The sequence below is a fragment of the Trichoplusia ni genome, chromosome 19 (genome assembly GCF_003590095.1).
Source record: "Trichoplusia ni isolate ovarian cell line Hi5 chromosome 19, tn1, whole genome shotgun sequence".
In the NCBI taxonomy this organism is placed as follows: Eukaryota; Metazoa; Arthropoda; class Insecta; order Lepidoptera; family Noctuidae; genus Trichoplusia; species Trichoplusia ni.
The window spans coordinates 1,813,335-1,837,285 of record NC_039496.1 but is presented as its reverse complement, the minus strand read 5'-3'; the positions used below and the strand labels follow the sequence as shown (position 1 = coordinate 1,837,285).

Below are 23,951 nucleotides of genomic sequence, written 5' to 3'. Positions count from 1 at the left end.
TTTCAATATCTCGTACTGCTTTATTAGCAACTGTATTGACATAAGACATCATAGTGAAGTGATAGATATTGTGTTTAGGGCAGTGCTGACAAAAGTCGATACGAAAAACAACAGTTTAAAAACTTATTTTCGCAATACTAATCTCCACTGAACAATTGCTGAAATATATTTTTGGTATATTATAATATTTTAACACCATCACACTACAGACAATTGGAAAGGCCTATGTCCAGCAGTGGACGAATATGGGCTCAATGGCCTGATGAAGATGATAATGATGACACTACAGACACATCAAGATTTCGCAAGAATGTTTATAAATATCTTAGCCGCACGTTTAGCGGAGTGGTTGAGGTAACCACATCGCGTTTGTTTGATCCACGAATACTTGGTCCAGTCGGGGTATGTTTGTGCATGTGACTTTAACGTTTGTGAAAGCCCCCGCGAAACTAGGAATTCCTTACTGCGTCGTTTTTTTTTAAACTTATTTTGCGAATGTACTTGTGCACTGCGAATAAATCTGCACAAATAACGAAGCAATGACTTAAGTGTGTGATTACTTCTCTATTTACAACGAATGGTAGGAGACCACTCGTGCCGGCTTGAACACGTCGCCGCCACTCCACAGTCTTTCAGCCCTAACGAACGGAATAGTTTTCAATACAAGCTTTTTAACACCGCGCTGCTACTTATTAGAGAGAGATCTAGGTTTTTCTATTTTCTACACATAACTTTGTACGTATGTGTTAGTTAGCATTTGCTTATTAAGTATTTACTTATGGTGCCTACATAATGTGTTTATAATTTGTCTTTTCTCTCCGAGAAGACATTAATGTAGGGAAATTAAGAAAATGTAATAATAAAGTTTATCCGTTAACTTTAACGGATGGTTGGATAATCTTTAAATTTTTTTCGAAATCTTCACACATAAAATCTAAACAGAATAGGTATGCTTTTTAAATGCTTAAAGTAAAATAAATGGATCCTAAATCTTAATCTAACATCGATAGCAAAGTCCTAGCGTGACAAAAACCATATTTCCACAATTTTAGAAGTAGAAAAACCACACTAAAATGCATATATTCTAAACGTATCATCGTAACATTGAAAAATATTCGATTTTATCAACGCAAATGTTCTTTAAATTTAACAGTGAGATAAAATGAAAATAAAAAGTGTATTATAGAATATTGGAAACGTTTGAAGTGTAGTAAAAAGACTGGTGTGGTGATATAACGTGCGATCACTCAGCACGGCAGCATTGAAAGACAGCTGGATTGATAACTGCGAATGGCTTAAGGTACACTTACATATCTATACTCTATACTAATATATAAAGCTGAAGAGTTTGTTTGTTTGTTTGAACGCGCTAATCTCAGAAACTACTGGCCCGAATTGAAAAATTCTTCTTGTGTTGAATTGACCATTCATCGAGGAAGGCTTTAGGCTATAAACCATCACGCTGCGACTAATAGGAGCGAAGATACAATGGAAAATGTGAAAAAAACAGGGCAGGTATAAATTATAACTTATATATTCTACCCACGGGGACGAAGTCGCGGGCAACAGCTAGTCATACAATATTCTTGAAGATTAATTGGAACCAAATTATGACATTACTAATAGGCAGGCTCAGACGGGTCCATATTGGTCTCCAACATGTTTTTCTTTATCATATCTGTAACAGGGAATGCAATAAAGTATTGACTATTGAAGCTACCTCTATCACGGTGTGGGTGTAGCCTGTTATTGAAGGGAGGAAGAAATGTGTATGACCTAAAATCCTCCGAATAATAAACACATAACTCTAATAAGTTACCGCCAATCGCAATAACAAACAATTATTATATATGATCTACGCGTATTCGCAACACCCTCAGCCCGAGGGTTAATAAACAATATAATTCTCTGTTCCCCTAATATTATATTTATTATACTCGGTAACAAGTCGCTTGATATTAATAAAAACCCATTCTATCGATACTTGCCGCAACTATTCCAACTTCACATGATTGCGGCAGTTATTACATTTTGCCGTATTTCAAAGAAAATGCGATCTATTATTTGCTTGGAAATCTTCTTTGTGTTTCACTCGAAAATTATGAATATCTGAGAGGCTCTTTGAAAATACAATTACACATAGTTAAGAAAGCGGTACCTTTTCTTATAGCAGTAATTACATTGCTGTTGTAATTATAATAATTGCTTTTGCCGACATATTAAATTAACCCTTTTAAGGGGATGTGTGCAGTTTGGATCTTTGTTAGATTTCTTAGTTAGAATAATGTCAGTTCAGCCAGTCATAACCGCATACTTTTATTGAAATGAAACTACTTTTACGGATTTTATCGCGGTTTAATTTTAGATTTTAGTTCCCGACGTTAAATCCGTAAAAGTAGTTTCATTTCAATGTCTAACATTCGCGTAAACCTAAGAAACCACTACGCATACTTTTATTATAAGCTTGTGTACTTTACGCGCACCAAAATAGTGATTAAAATACTTAAGGTCATAATATTCATATTAATCCAAAGGTTTTAGTTATTTTAATCGATGACGCTATAAACAGTTACTTGATCTTAGAATTTCAAGTTTTCGTAACCATTCACAGGTTGTTATTTAGAAAGATTTCCGAAACACGTCGGGCTACCGCGAAAATTGCTGCATGAACACAATGTTATTACGTTAAAGTAGACGACAGTGACGGGTTCGTCATTTACAAAGCACTTCCTCTTAACAATATAATGTATAACACCCACTTAACATCGCTTTCTCATTCTGTTTTTGTATTAGGGAAATAATGTGATGAGATATAAGAAGCATTCTTATATTACACGCCGAAGGTTTTACTCGTTTGCGGTAGTATATGAAGAAAAATGATAATTCTTAGTGAAAATATGAAAAAAAATATGGCATTTTTATCGCCGATCCTGCCTTACGGCGTGATAGAGTCCTGGGACGATCTCAATCCGCGGCTGTACCATGCCGTCCACATTTACTGGCTCAAGTTTTACGGCATGTGGTTCAACAATTTCTCGCCGAAGTGTATCCAGTTTTGGCTTCAGATGATGTACACTCTGCTCGTATTATGGCTTGTGTGTTTTTTTCCTGGCATCGGAGAAGTTGTTTATTTACTGAGGCGAAGGGAAAATATTGGAGATGTCGCCGAAGGGTAGCTAGACATATCGTTTACTTATATTTTATTTGTAAAAGATCGCAGATCAAATGTTCTTTATTCAATGATCTTGCTGAACATGGAGAAATAGATGGTGTATTATGAATTCTTTTGTTTTCAGGTTGTATTTATTTTTGAGTGAAATGTACACTTATTTTAAAATCGCAGTATTTTGGATAAATAAAGAGAAAGTAGTGAATCTTTTGAAATATTTACATTGCAATGAATTCAAACCGAAAGAGCCGGAGCACCGAGAAATTATAACAAAAAGCATAAAGTCAGCTCGCTTCGTCATGACATACTATTCAACTATGTGCGTAGGAGCAGTATCAGGTATTATGTGAACAACAAATATACATTTTATGAAATATTTATAGATACTTGCGTAGGAATAAAGTACTCCCATACATTCTGCGCTCATACATACTCTAAATAATAAATATTTTTCACATTTGTTCTCAGTTGGAATAATAATGCCTCTAACAGAAAACTTCGACATCTTACCTACGAACGTGGAGTATCCATTTCTGAATGTATACAAAACGCCGGCTTATGAGGCCGTTTATATTCATCATGTAAGTACTGTTCAACAAATGTTATTTGTAAATAATTTAATTTGTATTTTAATTATTGCCGCAGAGATTTATTGGAAGAGGAAGGAGTAAAATGTGAAATAATTTGACATTCGGTCACGTCGCGTTTTAAAACCCAATCATTTTAAATAATCAATTTTTTAAAACAGGATTTTGCACACTATGTTCAATTGTTATCAATTAATCGCTTGTAGAGCTATATCCAAATTATTTTTAAATCGGTTACATTTTTGTAGAAATTAATCTTGTTACTCAACATAACAAGATTTGTTTCAACTTGACTAGCGCAAGTAAAAAATACGCACGAGTGACATCCCTCTTTACTGGTGACACAGGATTACTACCTTATTTTGGTTTAGTACGTTAGTACATGACCGAATCATGAACTAAATCAAAAATAGAACCGGAGCGGGTTTTACGAGTAAGCCTGCAGCGTATGGCTGCACCTTAAACAACTTAAACTAATTAACTCCAAATTTAACTTCTTAAATAAACCACACAAGATATTCAGAGAAGACTTACGCGTCCAACATGCAGTATATTAGTAATTAATTAATAACCACAAACTGAAGCCGACTAATCTATTGAGTAATAATCTAGTTCCAGACTAATGAGAATAATGTATTGAATAATCGCCTACCCATTGCTTCCACAGATTTATTACAAACCAGCGACGTGTATCATCGACGGTGTTATGGACACGATACTGGCTGCCTTCGTCGCATCAGCTAGTAAGGACACTTCAGTATTTACCGGCCTGAGAAATGTACTAATTATTACTAAATGCTCGTACATTGAATGTGTATAATGGTTCATCGAACTGTTAATATTCGTAGCTTTTGAAATACTGGCCAGTGTTATAGAAGGAAGGTCTTTGCCTCAAATAGTTAACTATGGTCTTAATATGATCTCTAATATCAGAATTTGGCTATTTCAGGAGTGCAATGACGTAAAACACGACCATATCGCATGCACTGATGTAACATCTTATTGTGAATTAGTCTATTTTAAGAGATAATGGTACTCTTTCCCAACGTGGGTATTTTATTTTGTACATTTGAGCTGAAATAATACATTAGATAGTTCACACAGAATAATAACCCCGCGTGGTATGTAGCTACAACCAATTATAGCTAACTACCAACGTACTGAATTTGAATGTTGGAGTAATTAGAGCGTTTTCGTACAATCCACGGCGGTATTCAACGAAACTGTGAAGTGGCCTTAATGTGACATGCACTGTCACTGTCAAGTAGAATGTAAAGAGACATTTTAAGAGCCTTATTTAGCTAAGTATTCGTCTTAAATTCGACAATTCATTCGGATTTCTTGACTGCTCCGATAGCCGAGTGGTTGAGGTCACCACGCCAAACCCACTGAGTGCGACGTTTAGCGGACTTGATCCCTGCGTAGGACAAGCATTTGTATGATCCACGAATGCTTGTCCTGAGGGGCGTCTGGGTGTCTCTGTGCTTACAACATGAATGTTTGTAAAACCTTTCGCGACACAAGGATTAATTTACTTTAAGCGGGAGTCCTTTCTATTCAAAAAATCTATGAGTACTATTAACGTCATAAAAGTAAAAAAAACTATGATCATTACAGTCGGACAAATTGAAATACTGGCGTTTAACTTGCGTAACTTCGATAAAGTCGCTGAGAGGCAGCGTATACGAGACGTTGCCGAGAACAAATACATAGAGGAGTACCCCGAACAGTACTACGTGCGGTCCGTGCTCAAAGACTGCATCGTACACCACAACTGCATTATACGGTAATAAGTTCGCAGTTTCGCACCTTGCTATTCTCGTTACTTTACTACACTAACAGATGAAAGGCAAAACAAATGCTTGAAACGTGAGATGCTTTAGTATTCCGTGACTTTTGGTGGCACGGTAAGTGTTGTCTTGAATGTTTGGCTTATAATGGTCTTGATGCAGTACGTTATTCTGAAACTTACATTTTGTACCAGTTAGATAATTTGCAGACGTATTTAATGGATAAAATTTAACAATCTGTAGAGTTTTGTAGTCTAAATATTTGTCACAAATCAACTGTTTTTTACATGATATGACACGTAGCCAGCAAAACAAATAGTGAAATTGAATAGTCTTTTCTTCATAATCCTTTTAAATATAATCTCGACGGAAAAGTAATAAAGTAAATGCATTCGAAGCGAAGTATTTTAAAATTATAACTGACTCGTAGCTCGAGGGGACTTTGTTGAGAACTCTTTGAGACGTTCTAAATAGACCTCGGGCTATTCAATGGTGTACGTCCTTTGGATAAAATGTTTATTTAAAATTTAAATAAATATATTATGAGTAATATTGACAAATCCTGTTTGGGAAGAACAAGTTTTATCTTAACGGAGTAGGTACTAGTTTTGATCATTAGTTATTTGACTGTTTGAGAGTAACAGAAACTTTTTTCCGCATTGCCTGATAGTGGCACTATAAAACATGATATTAATTCTAGCTTTGTTAAAAGTTGATGAATTTATTTCAGCTATCATTTTCCTAGGGAATACTTGTTTATGACAATGATATAATTTATGAGTAAAGATTATACAAAGTTGTTACATTAAAAATTAATTGAGCCGTGTCTAATTATACAACTTAATTATATTAACCGACCCTTTAAATGGAATATGGAGATTTTTTTAAAGTGACTTTTTTGATCCTTGCTTTCTATTTCGAATTTCGGTCTCGAACATTTGAAACGGATCGTTTTCAAGTAATTTTGTGGGAAACCCACTAAATTACATTAGAACTAGGTTGTAAGGAACAATAGAAAGTGTATCAGTGATGTATCTACTCGTGCAAATGCTGTTAAGTGAGGAAAGGGGTGATCGTATCAGGCACGGGCAGCGCCGAGCCCACACTGATATCTTGTCACTACTTGTAAGGTAAATCTTACGAGTCAATAGTTTCGCACCAATTTACAAAATTGAACCTTAATATTACCACCATAGAACTGATTTCAAGTTTGACGATTTGAAATTAGCTTTCAAAACGTTTTGGTTTTACTATAGTCCCGTCGGTGAAGGATCATTTTTGTTCACGTTTTTTCTCATACTTCCTTGATTAAAAAGCCTCATCAACTGAGTATTGGTCTTTTTCCTTTTTAGTTTTCCCGTTAGATTTCTCGCCCGTCCCTTTAGCAAGATATTGAAAATTACTAATCATAATGTTTTTACGTGCTACGTTATAATGTGCTACGGTTAGCTACGAATTGCTACGAAGCGCTACAAAATGCTACATTAAAGTAATAAATCTTCTTATGTCGCACTTGTTTCATATTTTAACAGCACCATTATTTTATTCCATTTTTAAATGATTTCTTTGTGTTTTTAGATACACAAAATATAATTATCATTATAATTTTTGGTGACGTAACTTATGTGTAATACGTAATTCTTAAAGTGTATTGATGGGTAATTATGTACACAGCCTCTAACCTTAGCAGCATAAAAGCAACACAAATTAATGTGTACATAGTTGTACTAATTTGTCGACTTGAGGTTAATTAGGAAGTAGATTGGTTCGCACGAATGCGTAATCGTACAATGTAATTAGATTAAAATGATTTACGATGCAAACTTTGCAATTAGTGTGAGCTTACATTAGGTTTTAAAAACGTATTTTTTGCACACACTGCACTGTAATCCGCTTTTTTCCGTCTATCACCAGCTATTTCATTAACGATATGATGTATTTTCATATAATGAGAATCAAAATTGATTTTTTTTTATAAGCGTTTTACCGGCTTTTTTTAATTAATCTGACCAGTATCACTCAAAACATAAGCCGCATAACATTCTTTTTCAATGTTTAATAATTAAATCGATTCATGCATTTATTTTCCTTTATAAACCACAATAAAGGTACAAACCACGTATACATAATAAAATAATAGATGACACAATTTTTTGCTTGTATTGTTAAACAAATTGGTTTTCAGGTACGTGTCAATGATTGAGAGCGCTTTCAGTCTGGCGTCGGCATTGCAGTTCATGTTGAGCGTAATGGTGCTGTGTTTGATCGGAATACAATTTCTTTCGGTACGTATTTTTAATGTAATAAGGACTATTATCGTGTGGCATTATTTGACAAGACGCTTAGCTTGGCTTAGCTTATAATAAAATATACTTTTGAATGTAAGTATGATGTAAATAAGTATTAGATTGAGAAGAGAACATCGCTTTGAACCCGATTTCCAAGTCAGCATCCTTACATTTTTTTTAAGAAAAAGAATGTTTACTTGTCTCGTCTTTAATGTTTTATTACAAGAAGTAGTCTCACAAATATTGACATCACACACACAGACTATTTATATAGATATGATTCCTAGATTTTGTACAGTTATTTGTAGCTTCTTTACACAGTATGTCGCAATGTCTCAGTTTCTGCAAAGACAATTTCCATTCAGCCATCTTAGACCTCCTATTATTCAACCTCTATTGTAAGAAATCTAAACATCAGGCTAATTAACGTTTCTAGGATTTAAAGCTTCTTAAATCTCGAACTTAATAATTAATTATAATTTATCTTACCTTGAACTTTGATTTGCCTTCAGATCCGTCTTAGCTTAAGTTGTTTAAGGGTATTTAATCATCAATCAACAAACAGTTTCAGCTCTCAGATCTTAAATTATATTTTGATTAATGTTTAAGTAACTTTAAAACATTACCTTGAAATATACATCTTTTAAATGAGTATTTTAAATTAATAAAGTTTATTAGACCTATGTATTATCTGGAAAAACTATTCTAGGAATAATTCATTCATTCAATTCAATTGTTTCCAAACGGGAGTCGTTCTTTTAAATTACCTCCACCGTAACCATAAACGTAGATAGGAATTCTTTCAAATAATACTCTCTGAAAGTACGGTAATGTGTGTCCCAGATCGAGAACCCAGCGAGTCACCCGATGCAGATCGCGTGGATGGGGATATACCTAACTTGCATGCTGATCGAAGTCTTCATACTGTGCTGGTTTGGCGATGAATTGATCTGGAAGGTATTGTATACTAAAAAAACTTCTTCTCAAACTCAACTCTCAACTAGCTCTTACGTCGAAACTTATTTATGTTTCTTACCTCAGAACTTATTACCGGATGAACGGATTTTGTTGATTCTTTTTCCATTTAACGTGAAATAGCTTCTATTTGATACAAAAAAAACATTAATCAATTTTGGCCCGTAGTCTGTTTTTGTTGTTAAAAAAATATTATAACCTTATTTGAACTGAAAAAAATGCTGAAATTGTACATAAAGAGTTACACATTGGCAGCTTCAACATCAAAGGAAAACAAAATACCGTTTATTACATTTTAAAATATACTAAAAACTGTTTTCGTAAAGCGCTTGGCTTTCAAACAGTTAATCAAAAGTTGAATAGTATCTATCCTTTTAATCATCCCACATAAAACTAACATATCTAGTAACAACATAGAATGGGATCTTCGTATAGTCGACCGCTTCTACCTACACTAAGCACACTAGATAAGGGGCTATTTATAATATAAAGTATCAAAATTAAAGTGAACATGAGACTTTTTTCAGAGCACTGAACTCCGAAAAGCAGCATTTGAAGGGCCATGGATGAACAGTGACCGTAAAACCAACATGTTCATCATTATATTCCTGGAGAGGTGCAAGACACCTTTAAGGCTCACTGCTGGGAAGATATTCACGTTATCACTTGATACCTACACAGTGGTAAGATTTAAAAATGAATTGACGGTATGAACTGTATGATCACCAAAAGAAACTTGCTTGATCCACGAATACCGGTTCTGAGTCTGGGTGTCCTTGTGCATGTGACTTGAATGTTTGTGAAACCCCCCGCCACTCAAGTATAATTTATTTACCTCGCCACTCAGTTTTAAGGAAAAGGCAAAATTTAAAAAGGATTGACGTGCTATTTCATATTACGAGTACACTAGAATTGTCACTGAGAGTCGCCTGCGTGATCTCAGGTATCACAAAAACATGGCTTAATGTCCCAAATGTTTGTGTCGGTTGTAACTTTCAAATACGATAATATCATCAATGTCACACACTTAAATTAGACACCTTTCAATATCTTCTTATAACTTATAGCCTGAATAATAAGCTGGTCAAATGATGAACCTAAAAATGTTGTTCTTCCAAAGATTTATTTTACCCAAGTCTAGGTATCTCACAATAGATTGGAATTAGTCACTACTATTTGTGTTTGCTCTGTCTGATGTAAAACAAAGTGAATTGAAAGCCGTAAATTATTTATGTTATCTGATAGCTTACATTAAACATTGATCGTTTGGCACAGGCGGATGTGTTGAACAAAATTTGAAATGTATTTACGGGTATTGGAACATTATAAACAATAGTTAACAGAGAAAATTTGTGCCATACTTCGTAGATGCCAAGTTTAATTAAGGCGACATGATCAATGCCTTGTCAAGTTTAGGCCCCTAATTTGTCATAGGTACCCAAGAGAATTGTTCGATATCGATTCTGTACGCTTAAATAACTTAAATAGTTATACTGTATGACTTTCCTAAAGTGTACCTTGGTTGAAAACCAAGTTGTTAATATTTACGTTTCTCTTAAAAAAAAACAGTTGGTATATGAGCCTTATAATTAACCCATATCTACTTCACTATTCAGCCCACATTCACTTAGAACTTACTGTATTACGCTTATTAACCAGGATTACCTTGATATCAAAGCACGTCTCATTAGAATTCACCTAATAAGGTATTAGATACGTGGTTAGTCATCAGTTAACTATTGCCATCATTAGGCACTCGACTCCGGTAACTAACCGCTTTCACCCGACCGTAACTATGACGTTACATTCATGTAAACTCCAAATTTCCATTCTGCACTGAAATACCATTTCACAAATACATTCCCAGTAATACCCTTGTTCTATTTCAGTTGATCAACTGGTCGTACAAAGCCTTTGCTGTTATGCGTAACATGAAGAAATAAACATTCACTATAACGTTAAATTTTGTGTTTGTAATTAAACTGTGCAACACAAAGCACAATTACTCAGCCTCAATTAATTTGAGAATGTATTAAAATAATAAAATTAGTGAAATAAAAAATTGAGGTTTTAATTTGAAAAGCCACGTGTATTTCAGCTGCGGTGGGTTTTACGAAACTTGTTTAAATACCAAAACGTACAATGATCAACCGCTACGATACTCTGAATATATTTCAGTAAATACGTGTTCATTTACTTTTAACGTTCAATTTTCAACGAGTACTTAATTATTTTTTAATCATGGTTAATTAAAAAACCACATACCAGTGTCTATAGAAAACATGTATATGAAAACTCGAACAAAGCCAAATAAATATTTTTACAGTTTTATACATCTTACTGTAAACAAATGCCCTTTTTAACAGCATCAAAATCTCTACAAAAAACTATGCCACAAACTTTTCCAGTAACGCTGGGGATCGAGTCAGCATTCTTGGTCGAAGGAAAACACATTTCGAAAGTACTTTTCGAAAGGAAAATATGCAAGTTCTAAGGAAACAGACATTGTAGTGACATAGGTACCAATGAAACTTTGTACACGTCGCAATGTGCCAAACAGCCAACAGTAATCCTCGCGAGCCGCCGCCGCGCCTCAACTTTTCCAATTCCATCCTTCCATTTCTCAGGGTTGTCACACTAATCCCGATTGTACCAACTTGACGCCGAAATGTTCAATATTCAAAAATGAAATCCAAGTCAAATGTTACAATACGAACAATTAAATTGAATCGTTTAGGAAGCTACCAGTCTGTATTATAACCTCGTTGCGTGACTCGAGTCGTTTTGTTTGTTTTTCATTAACGTTCCCATTATTAGACAATGTGTATCGCATAGAATTACAAATTTTGATATCCGTTTTCGTGTATTACTTTATTATTATAGTATTAAAAACATTATTGGAATAACGTGAGTTTAGTGACTTCATTATTAATATTATACCTCATTTTTTGTCCAATCATTGATTTCATTAAATAATTTACCTTACAGAGTAGAGAGCTTTCAAAGTCGTATTTTTATGACTGACCCTTGTTCTACTTGTTTATAGTTTTCGATACCTAATTAGGTAACAAAGGAATGTTATAACAAGTCTGAGGTTTTATTACGTCCCAAGATAATTTATTACAACCTAAAGACATTAGACGTGGACTGTAGTCAGCTCACTTAAGCAGAGTTGATTTTTCTTGTATTTTTACTGTTCACCGCAGTAAAATGAAGTCCAAAGCTTACTTCCTCATCTTGTGTGTCGTCGCGTGCTATCGCAACTGGTTCTCTCTTAACTTTATGAAACTAAAAGCTACAAACTTCCAGCAAAAGTTCATAAACGTTACATCTCATTACAAAAACTCGTAGTACTAGTAAAACGGTAAAACTACACAGATAAAGTAACTAAACTTATTCGGTCACCGCTCTAGTTCGTAACCGCAGCCATCATAAGTACCCGTTTTACAGCAAAACAAAAACACCAGCAATTTAGTTTGCAGGGAGCGTGCTCTTTAACCCGAAAGTCAGAATAACAATATGGGAACACTTTAATTATCTCATATCGGTTGAAACGTTGCCATAATCATTAACACAATACACGATACGATTGTAAAACCGGGCTAGGTACCTACAAGTTTGTCAATAATTAACATGACCGCAACGCGGGTATATTATACGCCCAAATAATCACGTTTACTAATTAGACGCGATTGCAGTACTAAATACGTTGCTAATAACACTGACACAAATTACTCGCTTTGCGAGTAACGTATGTGATTCCCCTCTACGTTTACGACGACCTGTCCTTATATTTAATGTCCAAATTACCCATCACAGCTCGACTAAAAACTTTTTGCACAGCATCCATGAAAATCCATGAAAAGTCAATCTCCAAGATATAAGAATTTCCTTAAGCTTGTAGAGGAAACTTTGACTCGAAGTAAGTTTTCGTTACAACAGAAAAGTCCAATATCATCTATCACATCACATTTAACAGTAGAACGAATTGAGATTTCTCTTTGAGACATAAACGTAGACAGTTTCTATTCGGGTGTTCGTTCGGCCTGTATTATCGCCGGTAACTTTTGTAATCTGCTGAAAAGCTCTCGCGTACCTGTGCTTATATTGTTTGTAAACATTTCCGGCGTCGAGGCGTATTACCTGCCATCGTTGTGCATTTACTATAATTAAGGAGAGTGCATATTAGTCGTGTAGAGGTCACAGTGTGCGCATTCTGCCCTCTGTTGTGGTCTCATCACTGTGATTAGGTGATCGTGCGCTCTGGCTAACCGCTGCTTGCAGGGATTGTTAGTTAGATGATGACATTCCAGTTTGCCGCCATCGTTACAATTTAGGTCAAAATAATTATCTCTCAAATTATGTTATGTGACAAAGCAAACAGGTCATAAAGCTACTAACGCTACTAGGAACCTACTAATGGGCAAATGTAATGTTCTAGTTATTATTGAATTTCAGCTTTCAGGATAGAGTAATAAAAGGCAGTGAGTTACTAAAACAACTATATATTTGTAGCACATTATTTGGTTTGCAACCTACAATTATCATTTTACTACAAAGGTTTACGGTAAAAATATGAGGAACCGTTACTTTGTAATAACTGTTATGTCAAGAAAGAGCAAATGCAAAGGCAAAATATACGTGTAAGATATACAGAGTGTTTCACTTACTATCAAATCAGCCGATGTGGATCGTCAACATGGACAAGGAGTTCAACGTGTATCCCATTGATACATATGTGTGGACTTCAAAAAAAAGATTGTCATTATGTGGCTCATGGTTTAGTGCGGATTAACGCAGGGGAGTAACCGTTCAGCCATTAATTTCCAACTGCTATTAAAATACGTATTTTAAAAAAAAGAATCTAATAAAGTAAACATTCATCCAATCTGTAGGTATTCCTTCCACATACTAAAAAACGGATTTAAACTTCTGTTCGTAACCCCATTGTAACAGCTGGTACGAAACCGATTATAATTAAAACATAACATTAATACGGGAACAAGGCTCTCGCAAACAAACGCTCACTTCAAGTGCTCGGCGTCCTGAAATGTAAAAAAGGAAAATAAACCGCTTTACTACTTTAATTTCGGCTAACAATGTCATTTCTTTGACTGTGTGCGCTCTTATGCGGCCATAATTAAAAATGGCCAGATAAGTGGCCGCCGTGCGGTCAAAGGACTCGCTAGGGTTGTTACAAACACATTTCATTAAAATACGTCGTTGGCTCAAAGTCTAATAAAATATCCTAGTCTAATAAAATAATAGCATCGATATTTTAAAGCCGGCTCATATACCTACTTTATAATTTGTTTTTATAAGTCTCCACTAAAAAAATTAGGGTGATGGAAACAAATCATCATAATATTTTATTGGAGAAGAATCACGTATAATTTCTTTCTTGATTGCATCTTGTCAAGTCGCATGGAATCTTACCTACTTCTAATTGATATTCTATTAAAACTAAATCCAATCAAAACAAGTTCTATAAAAAACATACCTATAGCAAACAGGCAGAAATGCAGGTATGCCGATGAAGCTTCCTTTTAACATTATTATGAGGTACAATTGATTACGTAGGTACGTATCCAAGAGAATTGATGTCTGCATTGTTTGCCCGCAAACTACGAGTATAGCGATAACCTATTGTAAGTGTGACCGGGTTTCGATCCAACAATAGAATACAGCTCTAATGTTCATGTTAAATACGATATTTAGCTTTGTCACAACTAAAAGTGGACAATAATATAATTAGCCATTACAACTCGGCTGGTAGGTACTAGCATTTACATTCCGGGATTTTCTACCTTATGTAGGTTATTAAATGGTAGAGATACTTAATACAATAAAGGATATGTTTACATAATTAGCTAGCGATCTTAACGTAATTCTCCATAATTATATTGAAACAAGAGAACGAGGATTCAACCTCAATATGTGTTCAAGGTGTCGGTACTCGGTGAAGCGAAGTTAAAGGAGCAAAGTTTGCGAATTTGCCCCCGGGACCGATCCAACTTCTCTGTTGCAATAAATAAGGATTTTAGCGACAAATTACCACACGAAAACGTTTCACCCTTTCTTCGGAAACTTTGAGTCTAGTGAAAATAGGACCGCTGCAGAAAGAAAACTTACAAGTAGCTGGCACATAAAAGGATTTTTCAAAATCCGAATCATTCATGACCTTTAACTTGTTTTTTGTCGGCCATTCTTATAAACTCGAGAGCTTTTTAAGTCCTCATTTATTCCTTAAAAGTTAAGCCCTAGGACCATAAATTTAAATTTCAGATATGTCTTTATGTCAAAATACTGTAATGCAGATAAAACTGTAAGCCAAAACTGCTAGTCAAACTATAGACAACTCAGCAAGATTTTAAAAAAGCAGCTTTAGGTAAAACAAATTGAATAACAAACATACAGAAGAGCCTTTACCATTTAAAAATGTCGAATTGTTTTAATGATCGACGACAACTTTAAGTATGTCCCATAAAATTATGCCAAATTGTTGAAATAATGATCTAACGTCTCATTAATATTTCGAGGACTTAGGGGTGGCTTTGTGTCTGTGGACATAATCAGGGCATTTCCCAAAGCGATAGGGCGTCCGATATCTTATTACTTTACAAGCTTGTCAACGGACAAAATGCTCCCCAAATCACTAGCTTTATGACCTAAGCTACCTACCTACCTATATGTAGTCCAAGAACCATTTTTAAAACTATGTTATGTAAAGTGTGTTATAAAGCTAGCAGACTAAGTTGCAATTTCCTATAGAGAATATTTAATAACAATGTAGGCTGATAAAGGCAGATTTTTTGTCGACTGCGATAAATAAAACGATGGCGACGCTTAGGACTTGATTGAAAATGTCGTTAAGGGAAAGCGATCATTTCACTAGCTTTAAAAATCCGATCGCATTTAAGTGTGTATTTGCGCCGATCATATTTTTATCATATCTTGAACATAGAAATCGCTTTTACTCATTATAAATTACACAAACAAATGTATATTATGTACAGGATTTTATACAGGCCATTAACAAATATATTATGTAAAAAGTAAATGATAAGTCGTTTTATATTTATATAGAGATAGATATAGGTAGATAGAGATATACGGTTATTTGAAGATTTTTAAGTATACATAATGTCTTGCTTAAAATAATAGATATAGAATTAAAATATAAACAAACATAACTAGGTAACTTCCTCCCAACTAAATTTTAAATTACGCGCTCTCCATGACGTTTTTAGTAACTTTTAAATAAAATTATAAAGCACCTACAGCATTTTACATTTCATTTAAAATTTCTGATCTATCAACAGCTCTAATATCAAGGATCTATAAAATACATACAATAGTATACATGTTTATACTTTACATCTTTTTAATTTTGTTTTTATTAAATATTGCCAGCAAAAAAATTCAACGACATTTTATAGCAGCTGGACACAAAATATAGCTTGGCAACATCAGCCGATGCGTCATCACTTGTCAAATTGTAGGCTGCAAGAACTGCATCAACTTGCGGCCGATTTTCTAAAAGTTTATCGATTCTTATAAGAGAAGTTGGAATCTCTCTAAAACATCATGGGAGATTCGTTGGATGGGAGTGAAAATTCACCCGAGTCACAGAATGTGATTCTGGTGGACTTTCAAGACTTCGCGAATTACTTGCGCAGGGCCGCAACGGTACTTTTGCCCGAAGATGATATTGTTCCACCGGCATTGAATGCTGCTTTGGACGACAAGGTGAACCAAGACTGCATAAAAAAGTTCTTCTCTGATCCTCAAGTATCTTCGTTGTACGTTCAGAGGTTTTCTTCAAAAGGTATGTGACATCATTCCATTTTATGCCAACTTTCTACCTGCATTGCTGTATCATTTTTATTATACTGCAATACCTGCCGCATTCTGAATATGTTAAAAAAATATTCTTTGCCCTCTGAATGAAATCATATCAACCTGATAAATATCAATCTTAAGATATGACATGTTTTAACAAGTATTTAGGATAAGATTTCAATATTATTATTAATATTTTATTTTAGAAGATGACAGTGAACAACCTACTGAAGGCGAAGAGGAGAAAGAGGCTGTCACTTACCAAATCAGCAATGAGGTTAGTTATATTACAGACTGTATAACTATTTATTATTTGAATTTAACTGAAAAGTATTTTCTAATCATGTTTCTCCCGTCATAGGTTCACTTCTCGTCTTCTCGTGTGGCAGCGTTTGTGTGCATTAAGCGTGGAGCTGTCATCGAAGCTGACAAGTCAATTCACAGCCAACTGCGGCTTATCAACCTCTCTGATGGCTCTCCATATGAGACTCTGCACGCCTTCATCAGCAAAACCATGGCTCCTTTCTTCAAGAGTTATGTGAAAGAGAGTGGAAGGGCTGACAGGTAAGAAAAACTGTAAAATATTATAGAAAAAAGTATCACATGAAATCATTTATTCATTTGCAAACATGGGTACATAAATGTTCTTAAATATTATTGTACTGCATGAATATAAAAGGTTTCCTTGATGAAATTAAAAGTGTTATTAATCAAAATATAATATGAATATCAAAATGTACACCAGGGATGGAGACAAAATGGCACCATCAGTGGAGAAGAAGATTGCTGAGTTGGAGATGGGACTGCTGCATCTTCAGCAGAATATTGATATCCCAGAGATCACTCTCCCTGTTCATCCACTAGTTGCTACTGTCATTAAAAGGTTAGTACAAATTTTACATATCATTCCGTCTACACCAATTCAAATGATAGTTAAGTGAATGATTGAAGAGTTTCGATCATGTGGAAAAAGACTGAAATATTGAATTCCTTGTGATAGTTGCTGTGATGTAAGTTATCTATTAAAATAAAATTAAAATAAATAAAATTTAGTACTTAGTTTTCTTGTCTTCTGTGTGAATTGTGATATTTAAACTTTATTTGTTCAGGGCTTCTGATGAAGGTCGCAAGCCTCGTGTAGCCGACTTTGGTGATAAAGTGGAAGACTCCACATTCCTGAATCAACTGCAAAATGGAGTCAACCGCTGGATCAAAGAAATACAAAAGGTAAAGAGCAGAAAAGCAAATAACTGAATATTATTCACAATTTGAACTAAGTTTGCATCAATATCATGCTTTCTAGAGGTAACTAACTAGTATTGTACATTAAAATCAAGCCATGCCTGGAACTTATTAATGTCCACTCAATTTTTTTTAGTTCAGTCTCTAACATTATATTTCACCAAATAAATAAATTACTATTTTTGTTACTCAGGTTACCAAGTTAGACCGAGACCCTTCAAATGGAACAGCCCTCCAAGAAATTTCCTTCTGGCTCAACCTGGAGAGAGCCCTGCATCGCATTCAGGAGAAGAGAGAAAGCATTGAGGTACATACATACATTTATAATACTTCTTTTAAATACACAATAGATTGAATGAAGTATAGATATATTTTATTCATACTTCTCGTAGCTTACGTCAATTTGCATATTACATTTATGGATCAAAAATTCAACACCATACTCACTTATGTATTTATACCAGTGTAGTATAAATGTAGTAGTAATGCCGAATAATCGATAATGATAATGCTGTAGTCGAGTATTCAGTAATCGGTCGGTAAACTATTAATTACCCTGGATAGTTGATATAAACCTTCATTTAATGTGTTCAGGTTGCCCTAACCCTGGAGATCCTGAAGTATGGAAAGAGGTTCCATGCCACTGTTTCCTTTGACACGGATACAGGATTGAAGCAAGCTCTAGCCACTGTGTCTGACTACAATCCTCTGATGAAAGACTTTCCTATCAACGACCTGCTCAGTGCCACTGAACTGGAGAGGATTAGGTAAGCTTGTAATATTTCATAGGCATTGTTCTTCTTTCATCATCTTACATAATATGTTAAGTTATTGATGGGATTGAAAAACTAAAAGGAACGCAAATGAATTTGTTTCGCAAACTTCCCAGTTTGCCAGACTTGGATTAGTAAATATGGGACCTTTGTAAAAATGTACTAACAGACATAAAAGAATATGTGTCGAAAATTGCATAGAGGCTATCTCGAAAAATAAATTCTGTGTGTATTTTCCATAGGTTGGCAGTTCAACAAATATTTTCTCACCTCCGTAAGATTCGTTCTACCAAGTACCCTATTCAACGTGGTTTGCGACTCGTTGAAGCCATCTCACGCGATCTCGGACAACAACTCCTTAAGGTATCTATGATCTAAATTACAAAAGATTTATGTAAACTAGCAATATGACTTGCTATTTGATTATTATTAATATCCTACTCGTAGTAGACACATTGTGGCTGCCATACTACATTTGTCTAAAAGTCCCACACAAAGGTAAAGAACAAATAAATATTTACCGTAACGGCATTATTTAGTTCTGTAGTTAATACATTCAGCGAAATGTGAACTTTGTAAATAACATTGCTAATACATTAAAGTATTTATTTTCTTACAGGTATTGGGTACTCGTCGTTTGATGCACATTCCCTTTGAGGACTTCGAGCGTGTGATGACCCAGTGCTTCGAAGTTTTCTCGTGTTGGGACGATGAATACGAGAAGTTACAAGGCTTGTTGCGGTAAGTTCTATATCAAGTAAAATTGTTAAGTACAATTGTGTACCTTAATCTGAGTGGCATACATACTTTTTTACGCATTCGTATAAATCGATCAATCACGCTCACAAAATACATCCTTTGCGTTTACATTGTTTTAAATTTTTTGGTACATTTACAGTGATATAGTTAAGAAGAAGCGAGATGAACACCTTAAGATGGTTTGGCGAGTTTCCCCCTCACATAAGCGTCTGCAAGCCCGTATGGAACACATGCGCCGTTTCCGCAGGCACCATGAACAGCTGCGTACCGTAATGCTCAGGGTAAGTGTTCATGGGAGGAATTCTTTTGATTTGAAAGGCTGTTCTATGCCTTTAACAAAAAGACACAAATTGTATCGAAAGATATTTAATGAGATTTCAAAAGACAAAAAGTCTGTACATGATTTGTGGAATAGATATAAAAATCGTGTATTTCTATAATGTGTGATTTTATCTAGGTGCTGCGACCTCGCGCTAATGTAGCGGCTGAAGCAGGCGCTGGCGGTGAACCAGCACAGCCTCTCTCTTTGCCGATGGATGCCGCCGACGCCAACGCCATTGCCGAGGTAAAGTATTATTGTACAGGCACCTTTTACGACATAGAGGTTAAAAAATGTACTTGTTTATAAGCAAGAAATCATTTACACAATCTTCACATCATTGTTTTGCAATTGAATCTTCCACTGTTTATAAATACTTGACGAGATTGGCTCTACTGTTACGGAGAAATTAACAAGCATTACTTTTGCAGGTAAATCTGGCCTATGAGAATGTGAAGGAAGTTGACTGTCTGGACATTTCTCGTGAAGGCTGCGACGCCTGGGAGGCGGCTGTCCGTCGCTATGAAGATCGTATCGGTAAGTCATGAAGTATTCTACATAAGGGACTTCTTGGATTCTTTTAACTGGCTGGGCGAGTGGAATAGTTCATTACGCCAATGAACACTTATGTTGATGATTTTCTGGGTCGGATCCCGCCTAGAACATGCATCTCCTTGATCCAAAATTGGTTGTCCTGAGACCCGGGATCCCCATGGCTCAGTCTCACTACACTCCTTTGTGCAGAAGTATTTCAATGCCTTATAAAATATGTCTGCTCTCTTTTACTCTACCTAAACTTATTTTATAACCATTTGTTGACTCTAAAATTGTATGTGTATCTAGATCGCGTGGAGACTCGCATCACCGCTCACCTGCGTGACCAGCTCGGAACAGCTAAGAACGCCAACGAGATGTTCCGGATTTTCTCACGCTTCAACGCTCTGTTCGTGCGCCCGCACATCAGGGGCGCCATCCGAGAGTACCAGACACAGCTGATACAGCGCGTCAAAGATGATATTGAAACTTTGCATGAAAAGTTTAAGGTAATTTACGTTGTAAATGAATAATTCACAATACTTGTAATGTTACAAAAAGCAATGGTGTACGAGATCTGAGCAAAACAAAGAATTCATATTTTTTTCGTATGAGATGTGTCCATTGTAAATTAATATTTTTTTAAGTTGGTCACTATTAGGAAAATATTACATTTAAAACGGTTCATTCAGGTCCAATATCCTCAATCGAAGTGCAGTCGCCTATCTTTGGTGCGCGATTTGCCGCCCGTGGCTGGTTCCATCATCTGGGCGAAGCAGATCGACCACCAACTGACTGCGTACTTGAAGAGAGTTGAGGATGTACTTGGTAAGACTTCATCTATTTAATATGTTACAGAATTCGCTATTGAAAGTATTTATAATTTTTTTTCTAACTTTTATTCTATAAGAGCTCAAAGCTTTTTCAACGACAATCACTATCATTGCTTCATTTTTTTCTTCGTGCTTTATTTGCTTGCCTTTTTACATTGATATCTCTCTCGTGTTAATTTCGATATTGAAATAATCAGCGTGTGTTATGACTTAAATTGGGTAAGATAAATTAGGCAACTGGAAAGCTGGAAAGGTTGATTTGACGGGTAATGCCTTTTTCAAAGAATCCCGTCGCCTGTTGGACTTTGTTATTAAGACAATTACTGTACCCCCTAGGTAAAGGATGGGAGAATCACATCGAAGGTCAGAAACTGAAGGCAGATGGCGACAGTTTCCGTCTCAAGTTGGACACTCAAGAAGTCTTTGATGATTGGGCTCGTAAAGTAAGCAAATCCTATTTATATTTTTTTGAGAAAATAATTTCTTAAAACTGTAATACGAAAAAAATCTATACAAGTGGTTTCATATTTATTTTAGGTGCAACAACGTAATCTTGGCGTCTCCGGTCGTATCTTCGCCATAGAATCGGTGCGAGCTCGGTCCAGCAAAACTGGCACTATATTGAAACTGAAAGTTAACTTCCTCCCAGAAATCATTACTCTATACAAAGAAGTCCGCAATCTCAAGAACCTTGGATTCAGGTATATTATTATATCAGGAACTATATTCTCTTTCGTAAATTAATGATCTAATAAAATGAATTGTCTTTTCAGTCACAGGTAATGTTATGACTACTGTAAGAACATTATTCGAATTATGCAATAAGCTATTATACTTTACTATACATATTAAAAGTCGGACGTTTCATTGAGACAGGAGCTTGGAGCTATAAACTCTATATAGCTCCATCCCACGTACTGGGGCGGACAACTGACATTTCAGTACTCTATCAAGCCCTCATGGGTAATGTGTAGTGTGTTACACTGCTCCAATGCCTGCTTTTTGTTACAGGGTGCCCTTAGCGATCGTAAACAAGGCTCACCAGGCAAACCAACTATACCCATTCGCTATATCACTCATCGAAAGCGTGCGAACTTACGAACGCACCCTAGAAAAGGTAACATTTTTAACATTTAACAAAACAGTGTGAATTCACAGATTTCAAGCACTAGAACATACCACGATATTCGCACAGACACAAAATTTTCTAATAAAACTTCTTACACTATCAAGGTTTTTATATATGTTGTATGTGCGTATATGTGACAACACTAACACGAGTGCGTTTTCATTTGTGCAGCTAAATAATAGGAATCATACAAAGGTAGTTTCAAATTAATAGGTTGCATGGTTGTTAATGATGTTGTCTTACTTAGATACACTTAACACTTTTGTTCATTTTTGTTATTTTATAGATTGTTACGCGTTTTCAAGAAACTCTTTAATCTTAATGATTCCTGCACTAGGCAGGAATCGTTAAAAGAAGTATGAAATACGTCTGTGGAAAATCTTAACAGTTTGTTATAGACATTGCTCTCAAGCTCTGCTTAGCTTAGCTCTTCAAAATTTATTAAAAAAGTTTCTTGAAAACTAAATTACATAGCTTTTTATAGTGTTACCGAAGTCGCTTTATATTTTTGTAGTATTATAAGTTATGATTTATTTACATATTGATTGTATTTATCCACATCCTACATGATCGTAAAACATTTGGGTGTATGTTCTCAGATCCGCGACAAAGCTTCGATCATCCCACTGGTTGCCGGTCTGCGTCGTGATGTACTGAACCAAGTGTCTGAAGGCATGGCCCTTGTGTGGGAGTCGTACAAGCTCGACCCGTACGTGCAGAAGCTCAGCGAAGTTGTACTCCTGTTCCAAGAGAAGGTATAATTTGTCTTGTTGATGTTTTCCGTATAGTTTTTCGCCTTATTGTAGCCAATAGGCATGGTTCCATACAAAAGCAGGAAGTATCTGATTGCAAAATTTCTATCGTTTAAACTCTTCATCCTAGCAATTTATCATAAAAGTAGTTGTCAATATTAATTGATACTTGAAGATGTTGGAATGCTTCATAGTAAAAAGGTCACTCGAAGCCTAGTATGGTACTCTTCATACCATCAACCTTCTTACTTAAGTCTACTAAGTCTTACTGACTTTAAAAAAATAAATGACAACTAAATTATCGCAATTCAAGCCTAAACTAATTTCGAATTTTACTCTTTATAGGTTGAAGATCTTTTAGCAGTAGAGGAACAGATATCAGTGGACGCTCGGTCGTTGGAAACTTGCCCATACTCTGCTGGCAGTCTGGCGGACATCCTCAGCCGCCTGCAGAGGGCTATCGATGACCTATCCCTGAGACAGTACAGCAACCTGCACCTGTGGGTCCAGCGTCTTGATGAAGAGGTTTGTAAACAGTGATAGTTACCAGAAAAAAGTACAGGAAATATTCGTGGGTTATATTAGTTAACAAGTCTCTTAATAATACAATTTGTGGTAACTTCAAACCATAGTTCAAGTTTAATATAGAAGCTTAAGAAGCTTATTTCTCATGCATTTCTGTATGTTCTTAGGTTGAGAAGAGCTTGGCTGCCCGCCTTCAGGCTGGTATCGAAGCATGGACCGGCGCTCTACTCGGCAAGAGTCATGAACTCGATCTGTCTATGGACACCTACTCACCCACTGAGCCCACTCACAAGCCCGGCGGTGAACCACAGGTATGTTCACAATAAAACATCATCATTCAAAAAGGTAAAACCATCCAATATCTGGTATTATGTCAAAACTACCTTAACTTTTGACTTTCTGCTATCCGTATTAAGGTCGATATTTAGTTGCAG

At 35.5% G+C, this 23,951-nt stretch overlaps 2 protein-coding genes across 3 annotated transcripts in view; both read left to right on the top strand.

The window, feature by feature from the left end:
* The first annotated feature begins 2,403 nt into the window (after positions 1 to 2,403).
* On the top strand, positions 2,404 to 10,820 carry LOC113503492 (odorant receptor 46a-like). The gene is made up of 9 exons (XM_026885499.1): positions 2,404 to 3,172; positions 3,297 to 3,508; positions 3,638 to 3,750; positions 4,424 to 4,499; positions 5,374 to 5,542; positions 7,732 to 7,831; positions 8,678 to 8,791; positions 9,337 to 9,492; positions 10,699 to 10,820. The coding sequence occupies exons 1-9, from the start codon at positions 2,877 to 2,879 to the stop codon at positions 10,750 to 10,752; spliced, it is 1,290 nt and encodes a 429-aa protein (XP_026741300.1). The 5' UTR covers positions 2,404 to 2,876; the 3' UTR covers positions 10,753 to 10,820.
* A 5,463-nt stretch (positions 10,821 to 16,283) lies between these two features.
* Positions 16,284 to 23,951, top strand: part of LOC113503403 (dynein heavy chain, cytoplasmic) — a 41,000-nt gene continuing 33,332 nt past the window's right edge. For both annotated transcript variants that reach the window (XM_026885341.1, XM_026885343.1), the window contains exons 1-20: positions 16,284 to 16,637; positions 16,858 to 16,928; positions 17,013 to 17,215; positions 17,397 to 17,534; positions 17,761 to 17,878; positions 18,087 to 18,200; positions 18,488 to 18,660; positions 18,909 to 19,029; positions 19,286 to 19,407; positions 19,565 to 19,706; positions 19,883 to 19,990; positions 20,176 to 20,281; positions 20,588 to 20,787; positions 20,971 to 21,106; positions 21,448 to 21,554; positions 21,649 to 21,812; positions 22,123 to 22,228; positions 22,840 to 22,995; positions 23,338 to 23,517; positions 23,685 to 23,828. In XM_026885341.1, coding sequence (XP_026741142.1) covers positions 16,397 to 16,637; positions 16,858 to 16,928; positions 17,013 to 17,215; positions 17,397 to 17,534; positions 17,761 to 17,878; positions 18,087 to 18,200; positions 18,488 to 18,660; positions 18,909 to 19,029; positions 19,286 to 19,407; positions 19,565 to 19,706; positions 19,883 to 19,990; positions 20,176 to 20,281; positions 20,588 to 20,787; positions 20,971 to 21,106; positions 21,448 to 21,554; positions 21,649 to 21,812; positions 22,123 to 22,228; positions 22,840 to 22,995; positions 23,338 to 23,517; positions 23,685 to 23,828 — 2,850 coding nt within the window. In that variant the 5' untranslated portion in view covers positions 16,284 to 16,396. The remainder of the gene's footprint in view (positions 16,638 to 16,857; positions 16,929 to 17,012; positions 17,216 to 17,396; positions 17,535 to 17,760; positions 17,879 to 18,086; positions 18,201 to 18,487; positions 18,661 to 18,908; positions 19,030 to 19,285; positions 19,408 to 19,564; positions 19,707 to 19,882; positions 19,991 to 20,175; positions 20,282 to 20,587; positions 20,788 to 20,970; positions 21,107 to 21,447; positions 21,555 to 21,648; positions 21,813 to 22,122; positions 22,229 to 22,839; positions 22,996 to 23,337; positions 23,518 to 23,684; positions 23,829 to 23,951) is intronic.